This window comes from Chlorocebus sabaeus, chromosome 1 (assembly GCF_047675955.1).
Source record: "Chlorocebus sabaeus isolate Y175 chromosome 1, mChlSab1.0.hap1, whole genome shotgun sequence".
Lineage (NCBI taxonomy): Eukaryota > Metazoa > Chordata > Mammalia > Primates > Cercopithecidae > Chlorocebus > Chlorocebus sabaeus.
Genome location: NC_132904.1, coordinates 89,945,931 through 89,971,722, shown reverse-complemented (window position 1 = coordinate 89,971,722; position 25,792 = coordinate 89,945,931). Strand labels below are relative to the sequence as shown.

At 35.1% G+C, this 25,792-nt stretch overlaps 1 protein-coding gene and 1 long non-coding RNA gene across 4 annotated transcripts in view; one reads left to right on the top strand and one right to left on the bottom strand.

The window, feature by feature from the left end:
* Nucleotides 1-25,792, top strand: part of LOC103248232 (uncharacterized) — a 144,346-nt gene that overhangs the window by 67,720 nt on the left and 50,834 nt on the right. The window contains exon 2 of the long non-coding RNA XR_005242751.2: nt 21,689-21,834. This is a non-coding gene — a long non-coding RNA (uncharacterized lncRNA). The remainder of the gene's footprint in view (nt 1-21,688; nt 21,835-25,792) is intronic.
* Nucleotides 1-25,792, bottom strand: part of DEUP1 (deuterosome assembly protein 1) — a 107,472-nt gene that overhangs the window by 46,846 nt on the left and 34,834 nt on the right. For all 3 annotated transcript variants that reach the window (XM_073020275.1, XM_008020507.3, XM_073020276.1), the window contains 4 exons: nt 22,883-23,017; nt 17,354-17,467; nt 16,245-16,487; nt 2,005-2,150 (listed from right to left, as the gene is read on the bottom strand). In XM_073020275.1, coding sequence (XP_072876376.1) covers nt 2,005-2,150; nt 16,245-16,487; nt 17,354-17,467; nt 22,883-23,017 — 638 coding nt within the window. The remainder of the gene's footprint in view (nt 1-2,004; nt 2,151-16,244; nt 16,488-17,353; nt 17,468-22,882; nt 23,018-25,792) is intronic.

Below are 25,792 nucleotides of genomic sequence, written 5' to 3'. Positions count from 1 at the left end.
TTTGTCATGTAGAACAAGAGTATGAAATTAGTTTAATAACTCTCAGAACATATCAACCCAGGGTGCTTCTACAACTAAAAAAAAATGGAAAAAGCTAACAAAATCTTAGCATTATTTAGAAAGTTTCTGAAAACGAATAAGAACATTACCATGCTACTTTTATAAAACTACTATGCATCTATTATCAGTAGTCTGGGGTGCTTCAGTTTGATACAACTACAAAGAAGCAACAGTCTAAATAAAATAAACCAAAACAATAAAGCTGATAGAACAGCATTCATATGAGAACAAACTAAAAAAGTTAGACTCTTAGTGGAAAAGATGAAGGCTGAGAATTCTAAAATACAGTGGAAGCTGTGAAAAGTTAAACTTACACCTTTTCATCAAATCTCAGAATTCTAGAACTGAATTCTAGGATAAGAAAGATGTAGTTTAGAGACCAAAATAAATGCCAAGTTAAATAGAGGATGGTAAACAGTCAGAACAAAAAAGTTTTTACTGGCCAAATATATAAATAAGTGCAAGATTTTAGATTAAATAGTGTATTGAAGGGCAGCTAGCACTGTTTGGAATTCAGCGTGGGTCTTAAGAGCAGCATAAGAAGTACCTACAATGCTCTTCACAAAGCCAGAGCTAGACATGGGTTGACTGGTGTGCTCTTCTGTGAAATGTCTTATGTTTTTAGGAATATATTTTCTTCATATGAAGACATTACTCACCATACTGGAACAGCACTACATGTAATAAATATCTAACAGATTGATTAGTAATCAGTGATGATAATATACATCTTGTATGCAGAGCATTTGACAATGCATATTGGCTAATAGGCATTCTGTCACTATCCTTGGTGAGACACACAAATAGGTCATTTTAGGGATCTTAACTTGCCATTTGTTATTAAGCACAGACCTCAAAGAAATGCTAGCAGGTCTCACAACTGTGACTGTCTCACAACTTTGAAGAAATAATTATTGCCTTTAAAACAATATAACAATCTTTCAATAAAGCATCCCTCACCATTTGGCTATTCACTTTTTAGAATCCTATCATTGATCTGGCATTAGCTTTCTGATTTTGAGAAAGATTCAAGTTCTACAAGAATAAGAGCATTAGTGAACTACTAAAGCAGACAAACTGTCTATTCACAAGCATAAACATTTAACAATCCTCAGCAGTCCCATTTCTTTTGTGTTTATGGAATATATAATATCTGTCTGATTTCCTTTGTGTTTATGGAATATACAGTATCTGTCTGATTTTAAACGAGGAAAAAAATCTGTTTTAAGAAGAACCCTCAATGGAACTGACAAGATGGCAAGTGTGGTGGCCAAAATAAATACAATATGTACAAGTGAAAAGGTTGACATCAGGTATAGGCAATCAAAACAAAGGCATTTAAAAATATGGAATAAATCTTATTTCTCTGAGTATATACATAATTGAATACCAGTTCTATACTATTTTTGTATAGTATCTTTTTTTTTTTTTTTTTGAGATAGGATCTCACTCTGTTGCCCAGGCTGGAGTACAGTGGCACGATCACAGCTCACTACACCCTTGACCTCCCAGGCTCAAGCGACCCTCCCAGCTTAGCCTCCCAAGCAGATGGGACTACAGGTGTGTGCCCCCGTGCCCAGGTAATTTAAAAATTTTTTTGAAGAGCCAGGGTCTCACTATGTTGCCTAGACTTGTCTTGAAATCCTGGGCTCAAGTGGTCCTCCCACCTCGGCCTTCAAAGTGCTGGGAGCCACCACGTCTGACTCAGAGTGACAGAAATATCCATAAATCAGAACATGATATAATTTTCTAGGTAAGTAAAGATGTTAATTTTGAAGATAAAATAACCATAAATTTTATTTTTAATATTTAATATTACCCACTAATTAAACATGTTAATATAAAATAGACTTTTTATTCTCATTTCAAATATAAAACTCTTAAAAACATTCAAACATCATGTTTTGAACAGTTCTATCAGATTGTCAAATATAAAGATTATACCTTTTTTTATTTCCTTGAGCATTCTGGCACTCTCCTATTTTTAATAATTCTCTGTGTAATTGCAATCGTTCCATTTCTATAATTCTCAAGAGATCATCACGTGACTGTAACTCACTTTTTACCTCTGAGAGACCTGCTTCCATGGCCTAAATAAAAACATCAAAATATTTCAATGCTCATTTTTGGTTATCATAATGTACAATGCATTTAAAAATATTTAACATCTATAAACCAGCCTAATTTTAAACAAACTGATACTTACTCCTTTGCTTATTCTGTCTCATAGAATTCCATTCCTTCATTTTTTCTTTTCTTTTTTTTGAGACGGAGTCTTACTCTGTTGCCCTGGCTGGAGTGCAGTGGTGCGATCTTGGCTTACTGCAACTGCCTCCCAGGTTCAACCAATTCTCCTGCCTCAACCTCCTGAGTAGCTGGGATTACAGGCTCCTGCCACCATGCCTGGCTAATTTTTGTATTTTAGTAGAAATGGGGTTTCATCATGTTGGTCAGGCTGGTCTCGAACTCCTGACCTCGTGATTCACCGGCCTTGGCCTCCCAAAGTGCTGGGATTACAGGCATGAGCCACTGTGCCCGGCCTCCTTCATTCATTTTTTCTAACAAATATTTACTGAGTTTTTATTATGTGCTCTGGGGATACAGACACAGAACCTGTTCTCAGTGAGCTTACAATCTAGTGGCAAAGACAAAGAATAATCAAATCATCACACAAATATCACAATGAGTGTGAATTTGAAAGAATGTAACATAAAAGTATGAATAAAGTACAATGCATAAAATTTTAATTAATACAAATACTTTCAAATTGTAAAAAGATAATAATCAAGAATAACCTAATGGCAAAGCTGGCTAACAAAATGAATTATAAACTGTGATTCAACCTTTGCCCAATGGCAGCTATACTTTAGTCAGTAACTGGAAATACCAGCAATCCTCTGGGTTCAATGTTTCATTTTGTTAATAAAAGAAGCTTGAACTAGGTTAGCAGTTGTTGGGAAAGATCTATTAGAAGAGAGTAGAGGTAAAATGAGTGGTGTCAGGTTCCTAAGAAGGTGGAAAGGATGAGCCTCAAAGCACACTGGGAGAATTACCTAAAGCAAAAGTAAGGCCCTCCTCTCTGTAACAGGAAGGAAGGAAGATGGAATGCAAACAAGTTTATGCATTTAGCTAAGGGGATATTAAGAGCTGGCTATCTCTTGGCTTCTATTTTCTCTGTGAAGTAAAAAGTAACATCATGTACTAACAGTAGAAGGAGAAGTGCAGGGTATAGGAGTGATTTTTGAGAGTGGTGAAGAGTTTAAATGACTTACAATGGCCACGAAATAATTAGCTACTTGGAGAAAAAAGCTGGATTGTTGGGCAGTGTTGAGTGCCCATTTGAGGTTGGGGACCATGGCCTGCTGAGGGATTTTCTGCAGCAGTACTTGGCTGTTCTCTAGGACAGAGGTATGGAAGAGCCTTTCAATATCATCAGGTCACTTCCACACAATTATACAAGGAAGTTAATGTTTTTTAAAAAGTGCCTGACTTATGTCATCAAATCCATTGCCATTTTTACAGATGAGGAAACTGAACGCCAGACTTGATCCAAAGTTACGTAACTCATAACTACCAGATTTTGGAACAGGAAAGTCCAGGTCTTTTGACTCCTAGTCCAGTTAGTACACTCAGGATGAAAAAATAATTCCTTCCACCCAAAATAAGTTAAATAGACCTCTAATGTATTGATAAAGACAGGATGGGAGGTTCTAAGGGCAAGGGACTTCTCTGCTAGTAAAGGCTATAGAAAATACTATATTTAAAAAAATCATTTGTTAAATAATTCTTAATATATATAGTTAATATTCATTGAAAAATAATCATTATTGAATTATTAATAATATTCATCAAAATATAATCCACATACCATAAATATGCCCATTTAAAGTGTACAATCCAGCACTTTTTAATTTAGTCACAAAGCTGAACATCACCACTACTTTGTTCTAGAGCATTTTCATCATCCCCAAAGGAAACCTCATACTCATTAACAGTCACTCCCCATTTTCCCCTTCCTCCAGCTCCTGGCAACCACTAATCTATGTTCTATCTCTATGGAATTGCCTATTCTAGATGTTTCATACAAATGGTATCATACACTATGTGGCCTTTTGTGACTGGCTTCTTTAATGTAGCATAATGCTTTCAAGGTTCATCCATGTTGTAGCATATATCAGCGGCTGATTCCTGCTTATGGCTGAATAATGTTCCATTATGTGGATATACCACATTTTGTTTATCTATTCATCAGTTGATGGACATTTGGGTTGTTTCTACTTTTCGGCTATTACAAATAATGCTGTTACGTACGAAAAGTAATGTATAAGCTCTTATGTGGACATATGCTTTCTTATTTATTAATTCTTATCCAGAAGTTCACAAAGCCTAGAAGAATAATTGTATAGAAGGTATAGGATATAATGAGTTCCCAGATAATTTATTTTTACCAAGCCTTAAATATATGCTGTTTTCCAGGAGGCCTGTGTTCAGTGAGGGGCCTAGTAGCATTACTTTAGCCCCAGAACTTCCTGACCACTTGGAAATAAATATAAAAAGATTCAAATTGGTGATTTAATAGACTTGTTTGGATAAAGACTTGTTTGGATAAAGCCTCCGTTTTGAACAGTGGAGATTTTTCAGACAAGATTAAACATTTCAATAATAAAAGAAATGCAAAACAATAGATTACCAATCAGAAACACAAACTGAGTTAATGTGAATGTCGCCCATAACTTTGCCCAGTTGAGGAAGGCATTACGTGGGCTCCCTGGTTTGCAAATTTGCCACTAGGGAGCCATCAAATATGAAGCTGTATGTAGAAAAGTGCATCTGCTTTCACTCGGGGAAGGGGAGTCCACAAAAAGTTCTAACCTTAGGCCTATAAATATAGTGTTGCGGCCAAGCGCCGTGGCTTAAGCCTGTAATCCCAGCACTTTGGGAGGCCGAGACGGGCGGATCACGGGGTCAGGAGATGGAGACCATCCTGGCTAACAAGGTGAAACGCCGTCTCTACTAAAAAAAATACACACAAAAAAAAACTAGCCAGGCGAGGTGGCGGGCGCCTGTAGTCCCAGCTACTCGGGAGGCTGAGGCAGGAGAATAGCGTAAACCCGGGAGGCGGAACTTGCAGTGAGCTGAGATCTGGCCACTGCACTCCAGCCTGGGCGACAGAGCGAGACTCCGTCTCAAAAAAAAATAAAATAAAAATTAAAAAAAAAAAAATTAATTAATTAATTAAAAAAAATATATATATAGTGTTGCCACAAGCTAGGGTTAGCAGAATATCTGTAAAATATGGTAATAATACAATATATTTGTTTACTGTTATTAGAAAATAATATCTGTAAGAGTGAAATTTGGAGACATCATTGAGAGGAAAAAAGCTTATTCATGACCTAACTACACAGGTACAAGCATATATGTTAAAATTCAAACTTTTCATAATACAAATCAGTAATAATGATTTGACATGTCAATGAATATACAAAGTATTTTACTTATAAATGACAGCATGTAAATTCCTTGCAAAAGTAGAAGAAAAATTTGAAGGCTTTCTTGATATTGATAAATCTAAAATTGTTTTTTGACCTTGAATTCAAGGTTAATACCGAATTAACACAAGAATTAGTGAATTGATTTAACTGAGATGTAGTTTTAAAATTAGTATGCTTCTGCATGAAAATCAAATCAATTGTTTGTGAATGTGGGTGCAAATATTGAGGAAAATGATTCTTTGGTACTTGACTCAGTAATGGAACATTTTCAAGTTTGTTTGGAACAACTTAAGTATGTAAATCAACTTTTTAAACTGTAAAATTGTATGGGATCTAAATACAGATCAGGTACTTCAGATGAATACTTAGCATGTAATATGAGAGATGTTGGAAGCATAAAATACACACCAGATTTTGAAGACTTAGTATGAAAAAAAGTAAAAAACTCAGTAACTTTTTATATGTTGATTACATTTTAGAATGATAATATTTTGGATATATAGTGGATTGAATAAAATATATTGCTATGATATGTTAGTTTCACTCATTTTTCTTGACTTCTTTTAATTCGGCTAGTAGGAAAATTTAAATTATATTTGTGGCTTACATTATATTACTACTGGACAATGTTGCTCTAGCACCTTAATGATACATTAACAAGCAAACAAAAAAAGGTTAACTTTTCTGTCATAGATATTAGAAAAATGCAGAGCCATCTATTTTTGTCATTAACTTCCCATGAAAAATACTGCACATTTAAAAAACATGTACAGTGTAACATAATGGATAAATATATGCAACGAAATTAAGAAGTATACTGACACATTTCAAGGTTGTGGAAAGACAAATGAGATGTGATTCATGTGAAAATTGAGATGCATCTGGCATTAAAGTGTGCTATAAACAAAGAGAATTTTACATATAAGAAATGACAGTAATTCAGATGGAAATGGTTGTCTTTTTGCATTTATGTGTATGATGTGGAACACTCTGTCGTGACAGTTTTGTGAAAAGGGAAGAGAAACTTCTTTCCAAATACATATATTGGTTATAGTATCAGTTACCTCCAGTTATTCCCATTTGGTAAAATATAAATTTTGTAAAATGTGTTTAAAGCCCATCTGTTTAGTTAGAGGTTTGCCTAATGGTTTGAGAGGAGCGGTGATTCTAAACCTTCAAATCAACTATCATATATAAATAATTGCTGTATTTTCATTTAGATTTATCCTAAAGAAAAGAATGAAACGTGAGTAATATTTGGAAATGAAACAGAGGAAAAGCTAAATTAATGCAATATATTCAGGATTTTTTCCTAAATGGATAAAAAATAGTGTTTTCCTGAGAGTAGAAATCTTTTAGACATCTTAAAGTTTTTGAACCAAATTTCTTTTCAAAATCGTTTCATCAGTTCTACAACAGATTTTGTTTTTCATAAAACATGGTCCAGAATAATTTGGTTTGATTTTTAATACACGTGATTCTTTTGTAAAATATAAAATGGAGATTCTTAGTTCAAATTTAATAATGGTCCTAGATCCAAGGATAACTAAATCATTTTTTAAATGAACAAATATTTGTAAAAACAAAAATTTGGTAAACTTCCTCATAGAAATCAGTATAGATATCAGTCACATTAAAAGTTGTTATTAACTGGCCAGGCGTGGTGACTCACGCCTGTAATCCCAGCACTTTGGGAGGCTAAGGAGGGCAGATCATGAGGTCAGGAGATCGAGACCATCCTGGCTAACACGGTGAAACCCCATCTCTACTAAAAATACAAAAAATAGCCAGGTGTGGTGGCAGGTGCCTGTAGTCCCAGCTACTAGGGAGGCTGAGGCAGGAGAATGGCGTGAACCTGGGAGGCGGAGCTTGCAGTGAGCCGAGATTGCGCCACTGCACTCCAGCCTGGGTGACAGGGCCAGACTCTGTCTCAAAAGCAAAACAAAACAAAACCAAAAAACAAAACAACAACAACAACAGAGCAGGATGAAATTTCTCAATCAAGTGCTATCCATTAAAAATAATGTGAACCACAAATGCAGACCACACAGGTAGTTGTTATTAGCTATGGAAAACATCACAAAATGAAGTTAGAGAATTACTAGTGAAGAATATGAGAAAAATGACTTATTTCAAAATTTTAAAAAGGGTTGATTTTAGCACTATTGGCATTTGGGACTGGGCGATTCTCTGTTGTAGGGTTGTCTTGTGCACTGTAGGGTGTTTAACACCATCTCTGGTCTCTACTCATTAGATGCTGGTCACACTCCTTTCCTTGTTGTGGTAACCAAAAATGTATCCAGGCATTGCCAAATATCACGTGGGAGGAAAAATTACCCCAGTATAAAGCCACTAATTTAAATGAAAGTCATAAAAATTAGGCAATGGGTACTGCTGTTTTGCAACCTTTAGTATAAGTAAAAAGACTTCACAATTATATTGACTTCTATGGATAGCTGGATTTTAATTTTGTTAGTTATATTCAGAAACATTAATAAATTATTAAGTACATTAATATATAAATACCATAAGGAAAAATAAAAATAGGTAATATGGACTTTCCTTAGCCCAGGCAACCCACAGAGCCTTCTCAGGTGTGCATGTAAGCCCCTAGAAGTTTGTAGAAATCTTTGAGGAGTAAGGAAGAAGTGTGGTAAGTTACATCCTGTTGAACTTGGGTCAGAAGGGTAAGTTAATTAAATGATATCAGTAAATGATAGGGCCACCTTGGCCAGCAGCTGGTTTGATTCTTCTTACTTCCTGCTACACATTGACTCCCAAGTTGCATGCATTCTCCCTCCCCTTGCCACCAGGAGTGTGTCATTGTGATTAAGTGTGAGAAGCATAGGCTTAAAGGCATTTATTTGGAGGGAGAGTAGAGATGGTGATCCTAGCTAGGAATGTTATAATAATGTTCCTCAATGTACACTCTTGTCCTGTTTGCAGCATTTTTTTCTTTTAACAAGATTCTTCATTCTACTTCTTGGAAAAATATAAACAATAAAGTTCTGAGGAGGAGAAAGGTGGAGTTCATCAAGTAAAGCATTATAGACAGAGTCAGTCATACTGCCAAGAAAGAGGTACAGAGGATCTTTTTTTTCCCCAAAGAATACAGGTGTAAAAGTAGCCACTTCTATCCCACAAGTGAACCAAAGACAAAAGCTGACTCTCAGCCTGAAAAAGAAGATGCTCTCAGATCCTGTAAATAGGCCCAAATATAATTATTTTTGGGGATATTAAAAGGAACTGATGTTAGTGAAGAAGGTGAATCTCACTGAAGGGTAGAACCAGACTTTATAACTGGGCCTACTAGTGAAATATGTTTCAGGCAAACTAAATAGAACAGAACAAAATAAGCCTGAGCAGAACATTGATTTGTATGGATCAAATCCAAAAAGACTTAAAGAAGAGACAAAGCAGGGGAAAATGGCAGATGGGAGGCAGGACTAACTTGCAGCTCCCACTCGGACCGACACAGCAGTAGAGACATACATCATGAACTTTTGCTCCAAGAACTATTGTAGGAACACACCAGGAGGGCCAAGAGAATCCATCGCTAGGGGAAGTGGGAGAGCACCACATCAGGGGAGCACCTCATGGGACAAAAGAGTCTGAGCAACAGCCCTTGAGCCCCAGATCTTCCATCTGACATAGTCTACCCAAAAGAGAAGGAACCAGAAAAACAATTCTGGTAATATGACAAAAGAAGGTTCTTCATCAGCCCCAAAAGATCACATTAGCTTACCAGCAATGGATCTAAAACGAGAAGAAATCTCTGAATTGCCAGAAAAAGAATTCAGAAGGTCAATTATTAACCTACTAAAGGAGGCACCAGAGAAAGGTGAATATCAACTTTAAGAAATAAAAAAAAAAAAAAAGATACAGGACATGGATGGGAAAATCTCCAGAGAAATAGCATAAATAAAAAAACAATCACAACTTCTGGAAATGAAGGACACACTTAGAGAAATTCAAAAATACACTGGAAAGCCTCAGTAATAGAATTGGACAAGCAGAAGAAAGAACTTCAGAGCTTGAAAACAAGGTTTTCAAATTAACCCACTCTGACAAAGACAAAAAATAATTTAAAAAAATGAACAAAGCCTCCAAGAAGTTTGGGATTATGTTAAGCAACCAAACCTAAGAATATTAGTGTTCCTGAGGAAGAAATCTAAATGTTTGGAAAACATATTTGAGGGAATAACTGAGGAAAACTTCCCTGTCCTTGCTAGAGATCTAGACGTCCAAATACAAGAAGCTCAAAGAACACCTGGGAAATAATCATAAAAAGATCACTGGCTAGGCACATAGTCGTCCGGTGATCTAAAGTCAAGATAAAGGAAAGAATCTTAAGAGCTGTGAGGCAAAAGCATCAGGTAACCTATAAAAAAAAACCCATCAGATTAACAGCAGATTTCTCAGCAGAAATTCTACAAGCTAAAAGGGATTGGTATCCTGTCTTTAGCCTCCTTAAATGAAATAATTATCAGCTAAGAATTTTGTATCTAGTGAAACTAAGCTTCATAAACGAAGGAAAGATACAGTCTTTTTCAGACAAATGCTGAAAGAATTCACCACTACCAAGCCAGCATTAAAAGGAGCTCTAAATCTTGAAAGAAATCCTCAAAATATACCAATATAGAACCTCCTTGAAGTATACATCTCACAGGACCTATAAAACCATAACACAATGAAAAAATAAGTATTCAGGCAACAACTAGCATGACGAATATAATAGTACCTCACTTCTCAATACTAACGTTGAATATAAATGGCCTAAATGCTCCACTTAGCAGATACAGAATGGCAGAATGGATAAGAATTCACCAACCACGTAACTGCTGTCTTCAAGAGATTCACCTGACACATAAGGACTCACATAAACTTAAGGTAAAGGGGCAGACAAAGATATTCCATGCAAATGGACACCAAAAGCAAGCAGGGGCAGCTATTATATCAGATAAAATAGACGTTAAAGCAACAACAGTTAAAAAAGGCAAAGAGGGACATTATATAATGATGAAAGGACTAGCCCAACAGGAAAATATCACAATCCTAAATATATATGCACCTAACACTGGAGCTCCCAAATTTATAAAACAATTACCACTAGACCTAAGAAATGAGATAGACAGCAACACAGTAATAGTGTGGGACTTCAATACTCCACTGACAGCACTAGACAGGTTATCAAGACAGAAAGTTAACCAATAAACAATGGACTTAAATGATACCCTAGAACAAATGGAGCTAACATATTTACAGTCTATGCAAGAACTGCAAATATATATTCTATTCATCAGCACATGGAACATTACACAAGAAAGAACATATGATAGGCTACAAAACAAGTCTCAACATATTTAAGAAAACTGAAATTATAGCAAGTACTCTCTCAGACCACAGTGGGATAAAATTGGAAATCAACTCCAAAAGGAATTCTCAAAACCATGCAAATACATGGAAATTAAATAACCTGCTCCTGAATGATGGTTGGGTCAACAATGAAATCAAGATGGAAATTAAAAAATTCTTTGAACTGAACAATATTAGTGACACAACCTATCAAAACCTCTGGGATACAGCAAAAACAGTACTAAGAGGAAAGTTCATAGCACTGAATGTCTACATCAAAAAGTCTGAAAGAGCTCAAATAGCCAACCTAAGATCATACTTCAAGGAACCCTTGTTCAAGAGAAACAAGAACAAACCAAACCCAAACCCATAAAAAAAAAAAAAAAGAAACTACAAAGATCAGAGCAGAACTAAATGAAATTGAAACAAAAAAAATTCAACAGATAATGAAACAAAAAGCTAGTTATTTGAAAAAGTGAATGAAATCAATAGACCATTAGCAAGATTAACCAAGAAGAAAGAAGATCCAAATAAGCTCAATTAGAAATGAAACAGGAGATATTCCAACTGATACTACTGAAATACAAAAGATCATCCAAAGCTAGTATGATCACCTTTACATGCACAAAGTAGAAAACCTACAAAAGATGGATGAATTCCTGGAAATATACAACCCTCCTAGAGTAAACCCTCCTAGATTAAACTCCTAGAAGAAACAGAAACTCTTAACAGAACAATAGCAAGCAGGGAGATTGAAATAGGCCAGGTGTGGTGGCTCACGCCTGTAATGCCAGTGCTTTGGCAGGCCAAGACGGGCAGATCATTTGACCTCAGGAGTTCAAGACCAGCCTGGCCAACACTAAAAAATACAAAATTTACCTGGGTGTGGTGGTAGGCACCTGTAATCCCAGCTCTCAGGAGGCTGAGGTAGAAGAATTGCTTGAACCTGGGAGGCAGAGGGTACAGTGAGCCAAAATTGCGCCACTGCACTCCAGCCTGGGGAACAGAGCAAGACACTGTTAAAAAAAAAAAAAGGAACAGTAATACGAAAATTGCCAACAAAAGAAGTCCAGGACCAGACAGATTCACAGCTAAATTCTATCAAACATTCAAAGAAGAATTGGTACCAATCTTACTGACACTATTCTAAAAGATAGAGAAAGAGGGAATCCTCCTTTCAATCATTCTATGAAGCCAGTATTACCCTAATATCAAAACCAGGAAAGGATATAAGAGAAAAAGAAAACTACAGACCAATATCCCTGATGAACATAGATGCAAAAACCCTGAACAAAATACTAGCTAACTGAATCCAACAGCATATCATAAAGATAATCCACCATGATCAAGCGGGTTTCATATGAGGGATGCAGGGATGGTTTAACATATGCAAGTCAATAAACACAATACACCACATAAACAGAATTAAAAACAAAAATCACATGATCATCTCAATAGACACTGAAAAATAATTTGACAAAATCCAGCATCCTTTTATGATTAAAACCCTCTGCAAAATTGGCATGGAAACGACATACCTTAAGGTAATAAAAGCCATCTACAACAAACCCACCGCCAACATCATTCTGAATGGGGAAAAGTTGAAAGCATTCTCCCTGAGAACTGGAAGAAGACAAGGATGCCCACTCTCAGCACTTCTATTCAACATAGTACTGAAAGTCCTAGCCAGAGCAATCAGACAAGAGAAAGAAATAAAGGGCATACAAATCAGTAAAAAGGAAGTCAAACTATCTCTGTTGACTGATGACATGATCATATATCTAGAAAACTCTAAAGATTCATCCAAAAAGCTCCTAGAACTGATAAATGAATTCAGTAAAGTTTCAGGATACAAAATCAATGTACACAAATCAGTAGCATTGCTATATACCAACAGTGACCATGCTGAAAATCAAATAAAGACTCAACCTCTTTTACAACAGCTGTAAAAAAAAAAAAAAAAAAAAAAAAAGAACAGAAAGAAATGCTTATGAATATACCTACCCAAGGAGGTGAAAGACCTCTATAAGGAAAACTACAAAACGCTGCTGAAAAAAATCACAGATGACACAAACAAATGGAAATACATCCCATGCTCATGGATGGGTAGAATCAATATTGTGAAAATGACCATACTCCCAAAGTCAATCTTCAAATTCAATGAAATTCCCATAAAAATACCACCATAATTCGTCACTGAATTAGAAAAAAAATCTTAGAATTCATATGGAACCAAAAAAAGACCCTGCATAGCTAAAGCAAGACTAAGCAAAAAGAACAAATCTGGAGGCATCAGATTACCAAATACCCTATATTATAAGGCCATAGTCACCAATACAGCATGATACTGGTATAAAAATAGGCACAGAAACCAAAGGAACACAATAGAGAACCCAGAAATAAACCCAAATACTTACCACCAACTGATAGTCGACAAAGCAAACAAAAACATAAAGTCTGAAAAGAACACCCTGTTCAACAAATGGTGGTAGAATAATTGGCAAGCCACATGGAGAAGAATGAAGTTGGATTCTTATCTCTCACCTTATACAAAAATCAACTCAAGATGGATCAAAGACTTAAACCTAAGACCTGAAACCATAAAGATTCTAGAAGATTTACATTGGAAAATCCCTTCTAGACATTGGCATAGGCAAAGACTTCATGACCGAGAACCCAAAAGCAAATGCAACAAAAACAAAGATAAATAGATGGGACCTAATTAAACTAAAGAGCTTCTACACAGCAAAATAAATAATCAGTAAACACATAACCCACAGAGTGGGAGAAAATCTTCACTAACTATGCATCTGACAAAGGACTAATATCCGGGATTGATAAGGAACTCAAACAAATCAGGAAGAAAAGAACAAACAATCCCATCAAAAAGTGGGGTAAGGACATGAATGACAATTCTCAAAAGAAGGTATACAAATGGCTAACAAACATATGAAAAAATGCTGAACGTCACTAATGATCAGGGAAATGCAAATCAAAACCACAGTGCAATACCACCTTACTCCTGCAAGAATGGCCATAATCAAAACACCAAAAAAATAATAGATGTTAGTATGGGCGTGGTGAAAAGGGAACACTTTTACCCTGCTGGTGGGAATGTAAACTAGTATAACTATGGAAAACAATGTGGAGATTCCTTAAAGAACTCAAAGTAGATCTACCATTTGATCCAGCAATCTTACTACTAGGTATTTACCCAGAAGAAAAGAAATCATTACATGAAAAAGATACTTTCACCCACATGTTTATAGCAGCACACTTTGCAATTGCAAAAATACGGAACTAGCCCAAATGCCTATCAATCAATGAGTAGATAAAGAAAATGTGGCATATATATATATGAATACTACACAGCCACAGAAAGAAACAAAATAATGGCATTTGCAGCAACCTGGATGGAATTAAAGACCATTATTTTAAGTCAAGTAACTCAGGAATGGAAAACGAAACATCATTTGGTTATTGCTCCTACTTATGTTCTCACTCATAAGTAGGAGCTAAGCTATTAGGCTACGAAGGCATAAGAATGATGTTGGGGAACTCAGGGGAAAGGGTGGTGGGGGGTGAGTGATAAAAGACTACAAATTGGGTACAGTGTATACCGTTCAGGTGATGGGTGTATCAAAATCTCAGAAATCACCAATAAATAACTTATTCATGTAACCAAACACCACCACCTGTTCCCCTGCCAAAAGAAGGGAAAAAGCAGAGAATGCTTTGGTTGGCACTGGATGACCCAAAGCCTAAAGGAGAATACTTGGGAAGTACCAAGAACAACAATTTTCTTATTTACTGAATGTGATTCTGATGCAGATTCCAGCAGTACAAAGACAGCTGCAAAATGTAAGTTTAGGTTGCCTTTAAATAGAAGGCATGACCAGTTGTCATATACTTAGGGAAGCAAAAGGCAGCAGCCTCTCAGAAGGAAAGACCCCATCACTGCATGACCCACAGTCATGCAAACACAGCTCAGATAGTTAGAGGTGGGCTGATGCTAAGCACTTAGAAGCCCCTAGGCACTCTCTAGAGCAGATGAAAGAGTGCTAACCTCATTTATATTAGAATGAAGCCAGAGAAAACACCATCAATGCCTTTGCTATTTTGAGACAATTTCTGGCTTCCTCTGCATTTAGTATTTGTAGTTTAGCTTTCTTTACTGGTTTACATCTGTATTCTAACTTGTATTAGAATAAGACCTCCCTCCTTAAAGCTGGAGTTTGAGGTGGGGTATATGTATGTCTTATAACCACCTCTGAACTGGGGAGACTGGGAGCCTTGAATTCTGTCCCTTACCAAACATAGGGAAAGAGGAACATAGAACAGTAGATGCTGGCAGAGAAAGAAGTTAAAGGACTAACTCCCTATATAATCTCAAATATAATGTAGCAAGGTGGGGGAATGAGGAGTTGGCCCAAGACTAAGAAATGACCCTGGGAGTTTAAGTGGCAACAGATCTTGGGGTGGCATATCTCAAGGAGATGAAATGGAAGTTCTCAGGCAGTGACCTTACCTCAATCACATATGTTAGGTAGAGCAGGCAATAGAGTGGGGAAAAGATATGGGCCAACTGTCATGTAGGAAGTGATAGAAAGAGGCTGAATATTTGGAGGTGGGAGAAAAAAACCTAAAATGGGAGATAAAAGAATGTCTCAAGTACTAATGAATAAGAAATATATATTCTGTAAAGAAATGGGTAATGACCAATTTTGATGAGTGCTGTATAACCTTCCTACTGATTGCAAGAAATAGACAAAAAGAAGAAAACATTACTGAGTTGAGAAAAAAATTAATGCTTGTTAAATCATCAATCTTATTTGTCAATGTGAAAGTTACCTAAAAATAAATTCTAGGTTACTGTTTGATAAATGATTATGATAACATTACCAGTGATAAATCACTGGAGTCACCTCCATAGCTCTCACTGAGGTTACTAGATTGTTGAACCCTTCATGATTTCCTGTATCTTTGACCAAGGATTCTTCTGAGTCAAAGAGACACAGGGTAACAGAAAATAGTGCGGGAAGAGGGTAGTACATGGCTAAAGGCATAGAGGTTTGTAAGTGACCACTGTTACTTTGCACTTGTAATACATTATTATTATGCCACTGCTGAACTAAAGTGCACTCTAAGTGTGGTAACATACTTATGGGATTATTGAATCTATGCATCAAGTGCAAATTACTAAGAGGAAATGTTAACAGAATCTTCACATATATTAATAATAGAAAACTACCATTCTAATCCCTGTATCTGTTGAGTTACCATTTACACAAGTCATGGACAATATTAGTTGAAAAACAAAAAATTAATCTTCACCTGGCACTGTCTTTGGTACATTTTCAGTTCTTGCAAGAGCTTCTGATTTTCATCTTGTAATTTATTCCTGCTTAGTGCTATCTCACTTACAGCTGATTTTAGTTTTTCAATAATGAACTCATCTCTTTCACCGATTTCACAATTGGGATCTGGGTCACATATCAAACGAGGAATTTCAGAGCTGCTGTCTTCTAAGCACTGTTTTTTACCATTTAGTTGAGTTTGGTAACTTTGTGCCTGTTTCTGAAAAACATAAAAACTATGTAACTCAAATGAAGAATGTCATATTTAAGCTTACGTGAAGTTCAAGAATGATAGAAAATAATTAGTAGGAATATCTTTAAATATGTTACTAGATAATGAAAGTTGGGTCTTTGTAATTCAGTCTTGTATTTGTTTTAAAATTTCAATTTCAGATGGCATAAAGAGAAAATATATTTGTATAACCTCAAAGCAAAGATGTAGAGTAGAGAAGGAGGTTAGTGGTAGTAAAGCCATATCAAGCAAGGAAAAAAATCTAGAAGGTGTAAAAAGAAAATTATGAATTCAATTATACAATGGTTGAAAAAAGTCTATAACCAAAAATAAATACAAACAATCAATTTGATTGTAGGGGAAAAGTTGTCAGTGCATGTAACAGAGTTAATAATTCCTAATGTACAAACACTTCTACACATCAATAAGAAAAGGCAAACAACACAAAAGAAAAATGGGCAAAGTTTATGAATAGGCAATTCACAGAAAGACCTCAGAAAGGTTAAAAAGTATATGAGGAGATGCTCCGTCTCATAAGTAGCCAAGGAAATACGAAGTAAAGCAAGCAATCTTAAACTCTCTGAGTGCCTTGCCTGTAGCCATACAAAAACATATGGTATTTAATGACACAATAACAATGGATTTTTAAATAGCTCCATCCTTTGAGACATGTAGACTAAATTCACCATTAACAGATATTCTATGCACTTATGACCGTACCCACCTTTGGACCTACTCTGGTGATTTTTTTCTTAGTTTGCATTTCTATTTGTAAATAGATTACATGCTGAATGGTAAAGATACCAATATTTAACTTCTACTTTTGATTTAGAGAATAGTATTAGATAACTTACCTGAAACTGATTACACTTCTCAGATAATAATTTTTGTTGAGCATCTAAAGAAATCAGATGAGTCTGATATAGTATCTCTTGCTTGTCCCATTCTCTTGACTTCGCTCTAAATTCCTTTTAAAAAGTGGAGAGACAAACATATTGAAAAATATTATTCATTTTAAAGTACAACGAATAGGGCTTCTTTCATTTGTACATCTTCATTCTGAGAAAAAAAAAAAAGTAAATCCATTCTTTACCTATTAGGGAAAACAAACAAAAAAAAAGGTGTCAAATCATTCATGTTGGATTTTTTACCATCTCTAATTTTTGCTAGGAAAATACAGAATTTGTCACTTATTGTTAAAAATATAAAAAGTCTCTCTTATAACAAATACTTATTACTAATAAGGGAATTTCAAACAACTTTTTTTTTTTTTTTTTTTTTTTGCATTAGCTAGTACTTTCTATTTGTTGACACGAAATATTTTTTCCTTCATTCATTCAGTTGCCAAATTTGTTCTCTTGTTTTTTTAGAGGGTGGGGCTTGGACTTATTTAGTGACTGTTAAGGACTGAATGTTTGTGTCCCCCGCAACAAATGCATACGTCAAGCCTAAACCCCAATGTGACGGCATTATGAAGTGGGGCCTTTGGCAGGTAATTAAGTCATGAGAGTGAAGCTCTCATGAACGGGATGAGTGCCCTTGTAAGAAGAGCTATGAGAGATTTTGTTTCCTCTCTCTTTCTTTCTCCCTGCCATCTGAGGATACAAAGAGCAGACAGCTGTCTGCGAACCAGGAGAAGGGCCCTTACCAGAATCTGATTATGCTGGGTGATATGGTTTGGCTCTGTGTCTCCTCCATCCAAATCTCACATTGAACTGAGATCCCGAGTGTGTGTGTGTTAGCAGGGGCCTGGCGGGCATGGGGGTAGTTTCTTTTTCTTTTTTTTTTGTTTTGAGATGGAGTCTTGTTCTGTCACCCATGCTGGAGTGCAGTGGCACGATCTCGGCTCACTGCAACCTCTACCTCCCAGGTTCAAGCGATTCTCCTGCCTCAGCCTCCTGAGTAGCTGGGATTACAGTCACATGCCACCACGCCTGGATAATTTTTTGTAATTTTTAGTAGAGACAGCATTTCACCATGTTGGTCAGGCTGGTCTCAAACTCCTGACCTCGTGATCCGCCTGCTTCAGCCTCCCAAAGTGCTGGGACTACAGGCGTGAGCCACTGCGCCTGGCCTGGTGGTTTCTAGTAGTTTAGTACCATCCCCCTAGTGCTGTCTCTTGACAGAGCTCTCATGAGATCTGGCTGTGTAAGTGTGTAGCACTTCCTGCTTTTCTCTTTCTCTCTCCTCCTGGCTACATTAAGACATGCCTTGCTTCCCCTTTGCCTTCCACCATGATTATAAGTTTCCCAAGGCCTCCCCAACCATGCCTCCTGTACAGCCTGTGGAACTGTGAGTCAATTAAACCATTTTTCTTCATAAATTACCCAGTCTTAGGTAGTTCATTATAGCTGTGTGAGAATGGATTAATACACAGGCACTCTGATTTTGGACTACCAACCTCCAGAACTGTGAAAAATAAATGTCTGTTGTTTAAGCCACCCAGTTTACGGTATTTAGTTATAGCAGCCTGAACTAACTAAGACAGTGACTTTGCCCCTTGTGGCCATGGCCAGGCCTCATTTAGGCAGTACCAATTGGTATACCTGGGAAAGAAATGGTAGAAGTAGGTTGATAAAGCAGGATCAGTTCTTTAAGTTTTTGCTCAAGTAGTGCAGTTATACAGCATGATTATCTGTTCACATCTTAATAACATAAGCAAAGGATATAGCTCTGGGGATGCCAAAGAAGACATTGCTGGTTCTCCATTTTGCCTAGGGCTGACTATTTATATCCTCTTTCTTTCCAGTCTTTAAACAACTTGAGGGTAACGGCTGTTTATTACTTTTGTAACATTCACAGTGCCTGACAAAGTACCAGGTGCCATTTATACAACATGAATGTACAAACAAAAACATGGTACAGTATTAGCATTTTCTAGAAATTAAACCTTCTCAAAAAATTTTGTAAAGAAAACAACATGGTTGGAAACAAACTCCATAGCTATTAAATCCATGACTATATATCATTGCATATAGAAACACGGCAAGATGTAGTGATGTTTTCAACCCTCAATTCATTAATATTTATTGAGCAGTTAATGTCCACCAGGTTCTGTGGAAAGAAGAAAATCTGGAACTGTTTCATAATTTTAAAAATTTTTTTGAAAGAAAAACATCAAGGAATATCTAATAAAGTAGAGAAATGTACACACAAACAAATAATTTTACAATTATGTCAGTATGTTAAGTACAATAATGCTGATACATAAAAGCCACGCAGATGATATTGAGATTATCTTGGCTATTTCTCATAATATATCAAATCGGAACAGTTCATTATAGTCAGAGTGGTTACTATTGTTTTGAAGATGGCTGAAATGACTGGATTGGCAATGCTGGGAAACAAATGCTAATTTAGAGAATGAAAGCTTTATTTTGTTAAAATGAGAAGAACATGGCATTTCATATTTTCTATACAGAAATAATTTTAAAGTACATTTAAGGAAATTTTAGTTTTTAAAATCCATAAGTACCTAAACAATCAGTGAAGGAAGGCTCTAAATTAGGAAGTTTTTACGGTAATGAAAGGTGGGTGACCTGATATTAAGTGATAGTATTAAGGTTGATGAAGTATGGAAAGACCCTCCATATATAACAATAGATCATGATAAACAGACTATATTTACTATGATAAATGGAGATAGTCCATTTAAAGTTATTGACTTTGATTCTGACATTCAACATACAAAAATTAGGTACATAAAAACAGGGTCTTTAGCAATAATGACAAATTTATAAAACTAGGCTCTAGTAGAAAATAGCTAACATTTCAAATTAGTGCAATCTAGATTTTAAAAATTTCTGTTTACTTTTAATTTAAAAGGGAATCTTTGGATTTAGAAGTCAAATTTTGTAAGGTTGACTTAAGCTGTTCATGTTTTAGATAATACAAATATTTAGTATTTCTTACTCATTAACCTCAAATAATCTTGAAAGTAAATATTCCCCAGGATGTTTTAGAGGCAGAAGCATTAACCTCAACTTCTTATAAATACTACAACAGGTAGAAGTGAGGCCAAGAATAGCTAGAAATGTGTGTCACAAACATAAGCAGGTGCTTATGACAATCCTGGCTTCCTTATTGTCAGATGTACTGGTTTCACAACTAGCAAGTCAGTGCAAGATATGCAATAGTGTGGAACCATGCAGGGACCTAGTTGTCACAGTAGGCTTCAGAGGGTCTGTAGACTTGCCTGGACCTCCAACAGTAAGTTATTCATGGCTGGAAAAGTTTTTCTGGATCTTGAAGTTTGAGAGTGGATCAGGGTCATTAAAATTAGTTTCTCTTGATAGCTGTATTAGATGTTTTAAAAAGCCCTCTAATAAATATTGGAGATGGTCTTTAGTGATTACTATATGTTGGAGACCTTTACCTGTAAAACGGTTTTAACTTTTTATTATGAAGATTTTCATACATTGAGAGTAAAACAAACCTCCATGTACCCTTCACCCAGTTTAACTACCATCAACTTAGTCCATCTTTACTTCTCCTATCTCTCCACCCTTTTTTTGCTGGTATATTTTAAGGCAACTTCTAGACCTCATGTGTTTTCATCCCTAAATGCTTCAGTGTGCATCTAAAGTTTTTTCACATAACAACAACATTACACATAAGGTATTTTAAACCCCATTTACTGATGACAACATGGAATCTTGGTGAGGCAAACAACTTGCCTATAGGTCACAGGGCAAACACATGAGTCAGGTAAGGCCTGTTTTCAGTTATCAGTGATCATGTTCTTCAACTACTACATGTGGTACACTGCTATTACTATACTGCTATTAAATGCCTCAAAGGAAAAACAGGTTTACCTGCAGACTAAAACTGGAAGAGCCTATCTCTTACACATTAATTTATCAGATGGCTATAAGTAAAAACAGGTACATGAAGTGTTTTTATAATTATTTCAAGTTAAACTGTATATCTGCATAGAGTCCTTAAAAACTTTTGTGCAAGTACAAACATATCAAAACATTTTACTACTAATTTCCACTGTAATTTCATTACATATATATAATGTAAATATTTAGTTTCCTAAATGTAAAATGTGCATACACAAGGTATCTGATAATAACTTAAGGGTTTTTTTTTTTGTCTGAACAATTTTTATTAATGTAGTTCTGCCACAAAAGCCCATGAAAAGTCAGTCAAATGGATAATTAATGACTCAACGTCTTCATTTTCAGTGAAAGCACATGTATATTACAGTGCACATCTATCAGCATCTTCCATGAGATCAGGATATTTCTGAAGCCCTATTGGTTATACCACTGTAAGAGCCTGGGACTACAACAGAGTGCATTTTCCTGGAGGGCCAACTTACTTAGTGATGGTAAGTTTGTTTTTTAAAAAAACTATGTATTATTCAGAAGCATTTAAAATGTGCTGGACTTTTAAAGATTAAAATCTAGGACTTCCTACAAAGTTCTTATAATAAGCCGATTTTAGGGCTGTGATCCCGGATTTAATGCTCTTGAAGATATTTTAAAGTAGAAGGACTTGTTAATTAAAGAATAAGATGAAAAAGTGCTGGCAAGGGGAAGGATGCTGGGGTTTAGAGCTTGAGAAAAATGGAAGAAATTAAGTGGGATAACGTAGGGGTCAACTTGAAGTCAATTAAAAAAATAATAATTGAGCAGTACTCGGAATCCAGGTAAAAGTAGATGATAGGAATTTATAGTGTAATCTTTCTGCTGTTCCATGACTTGTAGGAGGAATGCTCAAGAACACAGGGAAGAAAAATAGCTGGTTTGTTTTTTCCAAGGTTGGGAAACGAAGAAGATAAGAATAAGTGCATCAATGACATAGTGAATTTTTAAAGTTTTTTGTTTTTAATTTTTGTGGGTACATAGTAGATATATACAGTTATGAGGACATAGTGAATTTTTTTGAGAGACCAAAATTTTAGAAATTCTGAGTGCTATCGGGCAATTGAACTGGAGTGACACTATGCCTTTAAAGAAAAAAAACCATGAAACTTCAAGCCCTGTTTTAAAAACTGTGGTGAGGCTTCATTGGGATTTAAGTACTTAACAGCTAAATGGCCATTAAAAGATTTATTAGATATTCACTTTAACTGACCCCATGGGTGTCCTTCAATTTTACTCAACAGCTGCAGTTTCATTTGACTTTTTGGCTCTTTTTTTTTCTCTCCCAAAATGCTGTTATATAGTAAAGATGTATACATCAAAGTGATGTTTTAATTCACTAAGTGCCTGAAGGGAAGGTGCACTAAGAAAATATATTCAATGAGAAGTTAGTTTGTAATAGTGTTTATTACCACAACTGAAGACACCATTGTGGACACTACAGACAAATAGCCCACAACAACAGGAATCAATCTTTAATACACATAAAGAATCTAAGATAATATATCTCACCTCTAATTTCTGGTTCAAATTGCTCAGTTCAAAGGGTAATTCTTCTTTAAGGTGTGGTAATTCTTTTCGTGGAACTTTGTTTTGTTTCATCTGATGTAATCTCAGTTTTTCAAAGCTATTTGTTAGTTTGGAAAACTGTAAATCACAGAAAATGTTAACATTTTACTATTACCAATTATTTCTAACCTGATTTCACTATCTCTTTTCCTGTGTACCTCTTTGAAAATTTAAGTCATGATTAGAAAGTGCAGTAAAGCTTAAATGTTTCAATTAGTGAAGACAGAACCAGTTATTAAAACTAAATTATTGAAGCTGAACACAATTCAGCTTTCATGTAAACTTGAGACTTCATTAACTGCACAGTTAAACAATGATTCACTTGATAAATGGCTTGTTCAATTTTGTTTTAATCATACGCAGTAAAGCTGACAATTTTTTAAAAAAAGTTTTTTCTTACTTTTAGTTAGTGCCATCTTGTGTTGACAATTTTAAATCCAGTAACTCAATCTACAAAATAATTAGCTTATACCTTACTTAAGAAAACAGAATATATATTAATTTAAAAGGCATAAGTAACATAAACCACTTATTCATGTGGATACATTTAAATAAATTTTAATATCAAAATTGATCTAATATTTTTCTTACTGATAATTCTTTTTACAACTTTGTATTATTTTTTCCATTTCCTGTTCTACATTCAAATAATAGATTCAAAATAGCATAGTTTATGAATATTTGTGAGGAAACTTCTATACTCATGTATCTGCTTTCAAATGTGTCTTATTTACACATTTTATTTTAAAATAATTACTGGTTTACAGGAAGTTCCAAAGTTATTACTGAGGTCCCAGATTCTCTTCACCCAGTTTCCCCCAATATTTACATCTTATTGAACTATAGTACATCAAACCCATCAAATTTCAGGAAACTGAAATTGGATCAATATATGTATATAGTTCTCTGCCATTTTATCACATATGTAGATTTATCTGACCACAACCACAATCAAGATATAGAACTATTCTGTCACCACAGAGATCTCCCTCATGCTATTCCTTTAGAATCACACTTAATCCCCTCATCCCCCAACCCCTAATCACCGAAAACCACTAATTTGTTTTCCATCTCCATAATTTTGAGAATGTTATAAAAAGAAATCATACAGCACATTAAGTTTTGAGATTGTATTTTTTTCACTCAGCTTAGTGTGAGATCCATGCATAAATCAATAGTGGATTCCTTTTTAGTGCTGAATCGTATTCCATGGCGTAAATGTATCAGTTTGTTTAACCATTCATATACTGAGACATTTTGATTTTTTCCAGTTTTTGCCTACTGTATATAATACTATGAACAATGATGTCTACTTTATCAGATATTAAAGTAGCCACTTCTGCTTTTTTCCTCATAATTTTAAATTGAGATATAATTCACCTATTATAAAATTCACCTGAATAATATTGCATTGCATAAATATATTACATTTTATCCATTCATCAACTGATAGAAATGTGGGTTTTTTCCACTTTGAGATATTATAAATAATGCTGCTGTGAACACTTACATAGAAGTTTTTGTGTAGATATATGTTTTACTTTCTCTTGGGTATATACCTAGGAGTGGAATTGTTGGATCTTATGGTAACTTTAACTTTTTGAAGAACAGCCAAATTGTCTTCCAAAATGGCTGTACTATTTTCCATTCCCATTCACAATGTATTGGGTTCCAATGTCTCCATATCCTCACCAACACTTGTTGTTTTCTATCCTTTTTATTATAACCATCCTAGTGGATGTGAATGGATATTGTGGTTTTGGTTTCCATATACCTAATGACTAATATATATACCTAATGACTAATACATATACCTAATGTTAAGCATTTTTATGTGCTTATTGGCCATTCGTATATCTGCTTTGGATAAATATCTATTCAAATATTTATCCATTTTAAAATTTGGTCATCTGTCTTTTTATTATCAATTAGTAAGTTATTCATATATTCTAGATACCAGTCCCTTATCAAATATACGGTTTGCAAATATTTTCTCCCCATTGATGGGTGTCTTTTTAGTTTCTTGATGGTGTCCTTTGAAGCATAAAAGTTTTAAAATTTTAATGACATCAAATTTATCTAACTTTTTGTTGCTTGTGCTTTTGGTGCCATATCTAAGAAACCATTGCCTAATCCAAGGTTATGAAGATTTACTCCTATGTTTTCTTCTAAGAGCTTTTTAGATTTAGGTTTTACATTTGGATCTTTGATCCATTTTGAGTTAATTTTTGTCTATGGTTTAAGGTAGGGGTCCAACTTAGTTCCTTTGCATAAGGATATCCTCTTGTCATTGCACCATTTGTAGAAGAGACTAATCTTTCTGTATTGAATTATCTTGGCACCGCTTCTGCTTTCTTTCTATTAATATTTGCATGGTATATTTCTCCATCTTTTAAATTTCAACTTGCCTATACAGTTATATTTGAAGTGAGATTGTCATTTTTTTTATTTATTGTCAATCTCTGTCGTTCAGTTGGTGTATTTAGACCATTTCTATTTAATGTAATTATTGATATGTCATGGCTTAAGCCTTTTTTTGTTTCCTGTTTGTTCTCTAGCTTTTGGTTTCTCTATTTTCACTTTCTTGTCTTCTTGTGAATTACATAAGCATTATTTTAGAATCCATTTTATCTATAGTGTTTTTGAGTATATCTCTTTGTAGATCTTTTTTAGTGGTTGCTCTAGGCATTACACTGTATTTACATAATTAATCACAGCCTATTGGTGTTTGACATCTTTCCAGTTCAAATGTAGAAATCTTACTTTCCTTTATGTTCTTTTACTCTGTACCATTTATAACACCATTATCTTAGTGTTTCCTGTAGGTATACTGAAAACCATATTAGACATGGT